Raw genomic sequence first — 11323 nt, forward strand, 5'->3', positions numbered from 1 at the left:
ACACAATTGAAAAGGAAGTAGGAAAGATTTACGAGGAAATGAAAAATCTAAGCAAATAAAGATAGCGATTAAAAATTGATTTCAAACGACGAAATTGAAGAGTGTCTGCCAAAATTTTTCAAGGAGCATAAGCTGCGACGTGCTTTATTGGTCTTCATCTAAAATTGGAACGCATGAACTTGAGTTAATATAATTAATAACACAAATCAGACAGGCGCCTACACCGCGTGCTGTGACATAGGTTTTGACAGGTAAGTTAACCTTTAGGACCCCACAATCTGCCGTTTGTCACTACCAAGCCGATTAGCAAGAGAGAGAGCAGAAGCCAAAAATCTTATAAATTTGATGAACTGACTGAGGTACGAAGTTACAAAGTTTTCCTGCTTTAAAGTGAAGCTTTCCCTCAAGCTTTCAATATTTTGATAAGCTAATATTATTCAATTAGAGTTTGAGTCTATTTCAGCGCGTTATCCATGGTGACTGGAGAACGATTGCGTCATAAAACCTCTTAATTCGTTCATCTACCACATTTTTTTGTTGACTTTGTTCGCAAATATTAGGACAGTTGCGAAAACTTTGAATATTTACCGATATCATGCAACCTTTCAGCCATAAACCGGGAGTCCTTCATCCAGAGCTGTGTTTCAAAGAGAGTCATCAAGGCCAGGGTGTATGACAGTAATGGAAAAAAACGAAAAACTAGAGATTGAGGTTAGCCGCTAACGACAGATTACATGTAATTGTGATGATCACCGCTTATATAAGGTCAAGGTCTCTAATACTCATGCGAATTACACGATTAAGACATAGCGAGGCTAAATGTTCTTGAGATTCACTCGGCCTGCAATGAATCTCACAGCGAGTTCACTGTATCTGTCAGTATATCAAAGGGGTTTTTTCTTATTAGGAATGAATTTAAGGCGTTAATTTACAACTGCCAGACCTTCTGTACTAGGTTGTTCGTTTCTTAGCTGTTGACGCTGGATGAAAATGAAGCCATCAAAGCCTTGTAAACAAAGTGCTTGTTTCGTGTCGTCGCCGCTCTAAACTCCTTCGGTAGTGACTTTCAACGCTAAGATACGCTATCTGTTCATTGCGTGATGCAGGCCCCTCTTGCCTGCGTATTAGGCTGTTTGATGAGAACTTTAGCAAAGAGTTTAAATTATGTTAAGGAAAAAAAAAAAAAAAAGCAAGAAGCTAAATCGCCGAGTTTCGTTCGAACCTCTTCTCGCCTCTACTAACTTAGGCTAGGAACTGGCTAATTTCTCGCCGTTGTCCTGTATAACGTGCTGAAAGGCCAAAATTAATTTTTTTGGTAGAGTTGAACGTCGCCAAAAACGCAGCTGGGGAATTCTATAAAAAGTGTCCTTGTCAGGCGCGATAAATTAATTATGTCAAAACCACCACTTGTAGAGAGGTGAAATATCCAAGAAGGAAGAAAGAGCTCTTAAAACAACAAACTGAACGTCGGTAATTTACAAAGAGCTGTATTAGTTGGCTTTATCGCGCGGGTCTGGTCTTTGAAAACATTGAAAACATACAAATACACATAAACTTTAGCAAAGTGTCTGGGTGCGGACCGAAAGGTTTGTGAGAGACTCCACCTAAGAGTTATATTAAATTGCGGTGAGTGATATCGACAGTCTGAAAACAATTTGTGTTCAAATGCAAGGCGCATCGTATTTGACTGACACTAATATTAACTGCGAAAAAATTTGGACGAGATCGTTATGTCGAATCGTCTTTATACAGTTAACACTTTGGGCATCGACTTGTTGTCGATTCTTGGTTTCATTACTTTCCCATAAGAAGTATTTTATTACACGCAGTTTATAAAAAAATGTTCGTGATAGCGTTGTACGTGTGACGCCTGTTTTTAGTTTGTTTGGAGAAAATTCGGTTATGGGCTTTCCCCAGGGACTACTGAAACTGTCTCTCGTGTAACGAGCAGGTGTCTCGACTGCTTATATTTACTCACTTCGACTTTTAAGAGCCTTTCTTTCGGTATTGTTTATGGCGTTTGTCACCTGTATAGAGTAGTCGATAACGTACTTTTGAATATTTTCTTTTATAGGAAGTCTTGTAGAACGTCTCACTGCTTAAGGTTTCTTCGTACCAGCACTATACAATCGCTCGAATAGGCTACAAAGGTCTCTTTTTTTTTTTCACCGCGGAAACGGATAAACATCGATCAATGGCCGGAATCAATCGGATTCAATATCAGTAGTTGCTAAAATAGCTCGCCAGTATTTTGAGTGAGGGAACACTTTGTCAACACCCCGCAAATATGTCAGCTCGCTAGAGGAAGGATGACGAGATAAACAAGTTTTTTTTTTCTACAAGCCGGGTGGTCGATGTTGGGGAAATAGTGTGTGGCTCGACAAACAATATCGCTAATTTGCGCGCCTCCACAAGATCCCAAAATGTAACCCCTTGAGAAATACATTAAGCTATAGAAATAAGGGAATAAGAAAGGAAAATCAGAGTGTTATCCACGATGTACCGATTCCACTAATACAAAAGAGGATGTGGTCAAATCATGGTCTCTTGACTAAAGTTGTTTTAAACTTGATTATAGTCAATAAAGAAAGTTTTATAGACGTCACAGTTTCCGCTCTGTGACTGTCGCTGAAGAAATACCATTAACATTTTTTCCTGAGTCATTTCGTTGTCAAAGCTACTTTTATTTTGTTTATAATAATGTACATGGAAAAAATCACGCGCTTCTGATTGGCTGCAAAACGAGCGCATTGTCATGTATCACGAGTGCAAATTACAAATAGCGCGTACACTTTCAAAATTTCGTCTTTCTTGGCTTTCTGTGGTCTTTTTTCATGTACATTATTAACAAGTAATAGTATGATTTCTCTTGCAATTTGGTATGATAAGCACTTATAAATTTTTCAAAGATTATGAATCCCACTTGCCCCGCGGGTTCATGTAAATTTGTTGAAAAATTTAAAAGTGCGTATTTATGCCAAATTGCACTCGAAATTATGTTATTACCTATACTTAATGCTTTCACACACGAAATTAAGCGATGGTTAGGCTTCTTGAGGAAGTCTCTAAAAAAATTGAAATATCCACAAATTTTCTATGGCCAATAGAAATGAACTATCGTAAATAGTGACAAAAAGCACTTTAAAAAGAGGCATCGTAGCAAATAGCACTTTCAAAAGAGAAATGTAATCGTTTGTCTCACGGTGTGGTGTCACTTCGGATGTGGATCGCGACGATCGCACCAATCGCAGCCGTGGAATCCCATCCTATCACAGCTGAGCACTACAGCATATGGGTGACGCGTACTCAATCGACCTCATCGCCTGAAGAAGACTGGCAGTATGCAGTCGCAAACGTCGCGATCCCTGACATCCAAAGTTACCATCACAACATGAGACAAACAATTAAATTTCTCCTTTGAAAGAAATGAACTATATAATTGATAAAAAGATCAGTTGATTTGGTATGATTGTAGTGTCTATGACCATAAGAAAAGGGAAATACAAGTTATGTTCGGGGCTAGAAACAAAGCATTTTGTTTCCAAGTATTATTATTAATCGAACCTTTGGTTTTCATTCAAAGATGTCCATGCCTAGTGCTGAACCGCAGTTAGAGACTGAGAAGAAAAAGAGACCACTTGGCTTGAGCTACCTCATCGACGAAAACCCGCCATGGTACATGTGCTCCTTGCTGGGATTTCAGGTAAAAAGGCACTCAAAGATAACTTTGTGTGGTTAACGATAAAATTTACCTGATCTTCCATAGGTCTCTTTTATATTCTAATGATCTCTCCCTTATACTCTGTTGGCGACGGCTGATTCCCCTCCGTTCCCGCCCTGAAAACCATGTGATCTCCCAAATTCCTTCCCCCCCTCTCCCCCCCCCCCCCCGGCGATAAAATAATTACCGGTTTTAACATTCAACCATATAGCGATGTAGCACATTATCTCACGGTAAATTACGTGAACGTCGACGACTGTTTGCAAACCAAAGGGGAATACAAAGCCAGCTCTGTCTCCACAAGGGGGGTGAGGAGAAGGTTGAAGAGAGGGTATCTGCTAAGTTTTGAACGACCATGTTCCGCTGGGGACCCTCTAGAGTCCTATTCTCCCTCGTGGTCGTTATTTGGTCTCGAAACGCAACAGGCTGGTGACGTGTATGTATGGAACAGAACCCTACCCTACAATAACCATCGTCTTGTTAGTCCAAACCTCGTTCTTTCACTTGTTTTCTTGTTATTTTAGCATTTCCTGACCATGCTGGGATCGACTTTGGCCATTCCTTTCATCATTAGTGGCCCAATGTGTTTTGCAGATAACCCACTTGCCATTAGCGAAGTACTGAGTACCATTTATTTCGTTTCTGGTTTTGTAACCTTGCTGCAAAGCACTATCGGAGTGAGGTAAGCCATTGTATAGCATAAGCAAATTTCAATCACAATTGTGGGGATAGGGAAAGAAGAGTTTAAATGTTCACCTATGATACAGAAGGCTCTGTAGGCGTACAACACGAAAACTAAATCTAAGTGCCTGTGTTTAGTGGCTCTGTTACTTTCTGCTTTAATGGCTTTAGCGCTTTTTGCCTGGAATATAGGACCAAACAAAGTGTTAGAACATATAACAACTCACTGAAATCATCTGATATTGTTCCAGCCATGATTAATTCCTAACTTCTTTATCTTCATAAGACTACCGATCGTTCAAGGTGGAACATTTGCCTTTATCACCCCGACGTTCGCCATCTTGTCTTTGCCGAAATGGGCCTGCCCCACAACTGAAGGTCAGTTTAGTTGCGTACTTTTGGATGCTAACCGAGAAACTGGGTCGAGAGCTTCTAAACGAGGCCAATTAAAATCTCCCTGAAAAAATGGATATGGGTCTGTTTTTTAAGACCCTGTTTAAGACGAACTGTTTTACATGACATCTTTTTTCACTGAATTTAACTTCTACTACACCACGTCCTCGTTTCCTAGACCCAGTTTTCCTCGCTTCTGGGATTTTCTGGCAAACTAGGAACTGCAAGAAACTAGAAATACTAAAATAACAATAGGTACTGATTGCTGATTTCAAATACTAGGCAATCAAATCTAATTTGACATTTCAGAATCTCAAGAAGGCATTTATTAAGATCTCTTCTACCGTGCGCGGTAGTAATATGTTTGCTTTACTTTTATTAGCCTTTTTTTAAAATGTCTTGTAATGGTTTTAGGAGTATTTTATTGCAATTTTTTAAGTCCTAAATTTGTTTTTCGAAATCTCTTCTTCTTAGTCGACTCCAAAAATCAAAGAGAAAATTCACTTGCATGCCTTGTAAGTGCCTGATTCAATCTGAAGCGAGTATTTTAAACTGCTCGCTTACGCACTTGTTTTAAGGGCGCGAATGGGTTACTCTGCTCTTTCCTTAAGTGATCTAAGGTGCAAGTAATTTAGATGTTGTCTCCCTGATCGTCTACTCGACAACAACGTACAACCACTATTCTGCGTGAATTCCTGAGAACGGGTTTCGTTGAGGCCCTAAGCATTCCTAGTCGAGATGAAACCTGATGGTTTATGTGTACTTTTTGAAGATGATAAATCGCTTAGAGTTGCTATGGGGACATTTTCATGAACAGTGTCTATTTGATCGATCTTGTTTTGATATTGAGATAGGTACAGTGCTTTTTCTGAGGATTATCTTTTATCTACAAGTTTAATCGTGTTTTTCTTCACAGGAAGCGGTAATTCGACTGTCGACAGTGAGCTTTGGAAGCCCCGCATGAGAGAGGTAACTGATGAAAAGGGTTTCCAACATTTACCACGCAGACTGCGAGCAATCTATCCTTTTCGACAAAGTCCGTCGGCGAAGTCCGAGCAAAAAAAAAATCAGTGAAAAAAAATTAATGTTAGCGCGGCGTGCCATGGTTTTTTTTTCCACTGATTCTTTTTGGCTCGCGCAACGGACTCCGCTGAAAAGGATGGATTGCTCTTAGTATTTGACATATTGTTTTGGCTATCAGTTGGTCAGTTGGCCGGTCAGTCGGTCTGTCGGTCAGTCCTTCGGTCTGCCAGTCAGTCAGTAGGACAGGCACTCAATCACCCAGTCAGTTAACAACACTAGCAGCGTATTATCTGTACTGTGTTGTATTTTATTTCCTCCTTTGGCCCTTTGCTTTTGTCTCCTTCTCCCACATTAGATCCAAGGTGCAATAATGGTCTCATCATTATTTCAAATCTTTATCGGCTTCACTGGCCTCGTTGGTTTTCTGCTTCGATTCATTGGACCGCTGACCATAGCACCTACGGTTACGTTGGTGGGCGTGGCACTGTTTAGAGTAGCAGCAGACAACGCGGGTAATATGAAACACTGAAATAACGAGAAAGTCGTATGTTTCAAAAATTTTTACCGAATTTTGTAAAGGATTGTGCAGGCGAGTGTTTAAGACTCTAGATTTTGCAGTATGGAAGTCTAAGGTGCTTCATACATGACCTACAAAATATTTTCAAGTAATTTAGTAGTTTGATTTATTAGTATTTTTGGGTTATAACTTTTGGGATAGATTTTTCCCCGGTGAATAGACTCACTTTCTTGCACACAGGCCATAAAATGCCTTGTGCACTTGTTAATAAGAGTGGCTTTTGTGTGAATCATAAGGCGCCGTTTGCAGATTTAACTGAATTATGTGGCTATAAATTTAGCAGACCACGCCGGATTCATCGCTTTATTTATAGAGGTGACGTTAACATAATTGTTAACTCTCTATATCTCTCTGTTTTCAATCAGTTTAATTCCTTCTTTAAAACTAAGATGTTTTAACTTAGAAAGCGAATCGAATGAGAAAAGAAAATGACAATGTGTTTCCCTGATTTCCTCCAACAGGGAATCATTGGGGAATCTCCATGACGTACGTATCTGCGGTCCGTTCATTTATTTCCTTCGTGCTCGCAATCCCTCTGTTTCACTCAGTCCGTTTTCACTTCAATTGTGTTAAGATGTTCTCTTCTTTTTCTGTTGTCTTAGGACTATTGTGTTCATAGCTGTGTTTTCACAATACCTCACAAATGTTAAGGTTCCAGTTCCCGCTTACAGGGGTGGTCTGAGGATTGGCCATTTCCCTTTGTTCCGCTTATTTCCAGTAAGTACAGAAGAGGTTTAACATTCCCACCTTTGATAATAGGATTATTAGCTTTATTAGTCTTTTCTTAATTTGTGTTTCATTTAGTAATTACGATTACTGACAGCGGTAACTTCGTTATTAGTACTAGCTTTCTTCAAGAGATTATAACATCTTGCTAACTTTCTTCACTGCGTATCTTTCAGATTATTCTGGCGATTGCAGTATCTTGGGCTCTATGCGCTATCATCACCGTGGCCGGAGGGTTCCCTTCTGATCCTACGAATCCTCAGTACAAGGCAAGAACGGATGCAAGAATTGCTGTGTTAAAGGAAGCAGAGTGGCTCAGATTTCCTTACCCAGGTGGGGAAAATTTCCTTACACGTTTATGCGCATGGATAATGAGATCGAGTCACCACCGGGCTCGAGAGCTGGCCAAGTTATTGCATCTTGCTCTCGAAAAACACGCCTAACTCTTAAAGTGCCTTTCTCTATCAAGGAGTATAAATGGTGCTTACGCTGGACCAGCACTAGTCCAAAGGGAGTGGCAACACTCCCGGTTCCTTATGCTACAGAAACTGGGATAAGATTCAGCTGGAGGGTTAGTCTGCTCGAAATCAGACTTTACCCACCTCTTTTTATACGCATAGATCTACGTAGAAGTAACTTCTTAACTACTGTACCCCCCAAAATATGGCTTTCTTAAAAAGGGGTAAAAAATAAAAAATGAATTGCTTTCGTCAAATAGCTGCCCATTCTTCCGTTAGACAATTGTTGGTATAGTTTGGTGGGTATCCATTAGTATAATAAAGCGATTCGGCTTCAAAAGCGCAGTGAGTCAGAAAAAAATTGCCATTTTTCCATGTGAGAAAAATAACCTGTAATAGAAGCCCTTCGTCATTCACTCTGACGAAGGGCTAACGCTCAAAACGTCAGCTTTGAAACTCTTTACAGTTGATAATTTATGTTATCAACTTAGTTGATAATACCAAATAACCGGATCAATATCGGTATCTGGGCAACTGCCCACCTACCCCTCCCCTAACTCAACAACATTCAATTGACAGCAAGTTGAGGTTAATGTTGGGTTAGGGGAGGGGTAGGTGGGCAGTTGCCCAAATACTGATATTGATCCAAATTTCCTTGTTATGCTCTCTCACCAACGCAGCACCACAGTTTCTTTAGAAACTTACCCCCTTCATTGATTCATATGAGCCTATTTTCTAACGGCCTTTTTCTTGTGTTTGTTGTTTGTTTGTTTTTATTATGCTCTTAACCAAATGTAACAACACCACAACAAAGATTTTATTGGTGCCTTGATTGGGTCATAATCACCCGGAACCGCAGGTTGCAGCGCTAATGGAGGCAGACTGGGAGTGTAATTTTTTCTTTTGAATATTTTCAGTCAGTTATATTGTAACCAAAAATTCTCATGAATGTCCTCCTCTCTTCAGGTCAATGGGGAATGCCTACTGTCAGTCTCGCAGGGGTTTTTGGGATACTTGCTGGAGTTTTGGCCTCCATTATTGAGTCCGTGGGTGATTACTATGCATGTGCGAGATTGGCAGGGGCACCACCACCGCCAGAACACGCTATCAACCGTGGAATCGGAATAGAAGGACTTGGATGTCTTTTGGCTGGAGCGTTTGGTACCGGGAATGGAACAACATCATACAGTGAAAACATCGGGGCTATAGGAATCACTAAGGTATCAAAGGCAACAGTTCGTCTTGCTCTTGTACCACCCAACACGATGGAGTGTAAATGTGTTTTTAGGTTATGACTGAGAGACAAGCGACCAAGAATCCTCTCATCTAAGAGACAAAAAGTTAATCAAATAAAGTGGTAATAGTGATACTAATGCATTTATGTAGCGCGTTCTCCATAGGTATATACCTTAATGCGCTTTACAACACCTTCCGGGGGACTTGGGCTAGATTGCATCGAGCATTTTACGATTTTTGTAAGTGAATTGGGAATTTTTGGAAACAATGCTAGGCCACAACACTGGAAGCTACGTTACCTCCTGCGTGGGTTCTTAAACGTCCCCTGCTATCCAAAGAGGAAACGGGAGACGAGGCATGCGGTTTATCGTCCCTTTTTTTGGGAAGACTAGTCATTATAACTGTTTGCAGACGTCGTAGCAAGGGTAGCGCATTCTCCTAGTTATTTTAAGACCCTGAGTGTCGGTCCGGTCAGCCAGGGCTCGAAGTCTCGACCTACTGCACGGCAATCCGACGTTCTATAACCTGAGCTAACAAGGTGGCGGTAGCCTCAAATCGCTTGCTGATAAAATGCAGCTCTTAGACTCTCTTAACACGAGGCTGGAAATAATTTGGAAATAGTCTCCCACATGTACCCTTGTCTTGTTTTCACGACACACTTAGTTTGTTAATAGTCTATTCCTAAGCTTAAGTTTTCAAATACTTAATACTTATTTCACCTAACTTTCCAAGGTTGGAAGTCGTCGAGTGATTCAGTATGGTGCGATAATTGTCATGATCATTGGCGTTGTTGGTAAAGTTGGAGCTTTGTTCGTCAGCATCCCAGACCCCATCGTTGGTGGAGTTTTTATGGTCATGTTTGGAATGATCGCTGCCGTTGGAATCTCCAATCTGCAGTTTGCTGACATGAATTCCTCCAGGAACCTGTTCATCGTCGGATTTTCCATCGTATTTGGTTTAGCTCTGCCTCACTATATGGAAAACCATCCCAACGCTATCGACACAGGTATTCGTCATTATAAAAGTTTTTTTCTTTTCCTGCTTCAGAACTCAGATTGTTTTACTTGGTTTGGATTGCATCTTTTTACATGCGCACATCAAGGCTTTAAGCATTCCACCAAACACTTCAAAAAGCTGTTTCGTTAGCGTTTCAGAAAGTTATGTTTTTAAAACTTTTTCCGTTCGCTCAAAGCAAGTGCGTTTCATTCCAAAGACATTGAATTCTGATTTATCAAATATTACCCAAACCTGCACATTTTAAGTGTAATTGGCCTATAGCTGACTCAGTTGCATCTCAAAATTTACCTTGAATACTGCTGTTAGAGAAATCAAATCAGTAAAAGTCTAACCTCTATTTGTAACTGAGTGGTTTTACAAAGTGTGCATGTTGACTTCCTCTCAGGTGTTACTGAAATTGACCAGATCCTGACAGTCCTGATGAAAACAAGCATGGCAGTAGGATGTATTGCTGCTTTGATTTTAGACAACACCATCCCTGGAACTTTAGAGGAACGCGGGCTCAAGTCTTGGAGGTGTGATCTTTCAGCTGAAAACGATGGAAACTCTCAAACAGCCTCAATAAGAGTCTATGATCTGCCGTTTTGTCTAAAACGTCTTGGTGACTGCAAAGCGGCAAAATATATACCTTTTTTACCGTACAACCACAGTGAACCAAACAACGTATATGATATGGAGGTAGAATATTCTACTTCAAATCTTTAGAGGGAAGAGTGTAGTTAAAGTATGGCTTAGTATGTCATGAAATAACCGTTAGGTATGCTCTAATGCTTTAAATTATAGAAGTGTCACTTCTGTACTTTTTGATACATATAATACTGCACCAAACGTTAAGAAAAGATTCCGAAGAAATAACAATTCAGCCTCTATAATCAGGTTTTACTATAGAATCAAATTCATGACTGCTAGGTAAAAGCTAGTTCAAGTGAAAATAAGTTTTACTTTTAGCTTGATTTTAGCAGGTTGCTTTACGAGATCGACTCTCATGTACATACCAGCACCTACTGACGTCACTTTCCAGTGAAAATAAAGCTTTATACGTTAAAAATTCAAGGTTGTTATCTTATCCTTTGATTACAAGGTCACAAAAAGCTTTCTCGTTCCTTGATTTAAAAGCCTAGACACTTTTAACGGTCAGTGTTCAGCGTTACAAGTACTTCAATCAGGAAAATTATCTTACTTACTTCCAGGGAGAGAACAACACTCGGTGACCTATCGAAAATGATTGAAAATTGTAACCAACATTTCAATAAAATAATTTGGTCTATCAACTGAGTTGCTTATACAAATCGGCCACTGTTAAGATTTGTTCTAGCTGACGCTCTGTCAAAGGGCTAACCCTCGAAATATCAGCTTGAGAAACTCTTTACAGAGGCCTATTTGTATTATCACCTCAGTACATAAAACCAAATTATCTTGTGTATCCCCTTAGCGACGCAGCACCACGGTTTCTTCAGTAACTTACTCTTTTAATTCAAAATTTGAATATTT

The 11323-nt window shown here is 40.0% G+C and overlaps 1 protein-coding gene across 1 annotated transcript; it reads left to right on the top strand.

Annotated features, from left to right (window-relative positions):
* Positions 1 to 551: 551 nt before the first annotated feature.
* On the top strand, positions 552 to 10885 carry LOC131785850 (solute carrier family 23 member 2). The gene is made up of 12 exons (XM_059102814.2): positions 552 to 711; positions 3584 to 3703; positions 4246 to 4403; positions 4689 to 4780; positions 5712 to 5764; positions 6174 to 6330; positions 6857 to 6881; positions 6998 to 7112; positions 7298 to 7454; positions 8546 to 8799; positions 9548 to 9821; positions 10218 to 10885. The coding sequence occupies exons 1-12, from the start codon at positions 673 to 675 to the stop codon at positions 10535 to 10537; spliced, it is 1764 nt and encodes a 587-aa protein (XP_058958797.2). The 5' UTR covers positions 552 to 672; the 3' UTR covers positions 10538 to 10885.
* Positions 10886 to 11323: the final 438 nt, after the last annotated feature.

The sequence above is a fragment of the Pocillopora verrucosa genome, chromosome 10 (genome assembly GCF_036669915.1).
Source record: "Pocillopora verrucosa isolate sample1 chromosome 10, ASM3666991v2, whole genome shotgun sequence".
Taxonomy (NCBI): Eukaryota; Metazoa; Cnidaria; class Anthozoa; order Scleractinia; family Pocilloporidae; genus Pocillopora; species Pocillopora verrucosa.

Excerpts from the sequence above, each read along its gene's own strand:
- LOC131785850 (XM_059102814.2), top strand. The coding sequence starts at position 673 with ATGACAGTAATGGAAAAAAACGAAAAACTAGAGATTGAG. Across the intron at positions 712-3,583 it reads ACGAAAAACTAGAGATTGAG|ATGTCCATGCCTAGTGCTGA; the intron begins GTTAGCCGCTAA and ends TTTCATTCAAAG. Across the intron at positions 6,882-6,997 it reads CATTGGGGAATCTCCATGAC|GACTATTGTGTTCATAGCTG; the intron begins GTACGTATCTGC and ends CTGTTGTCTTAG.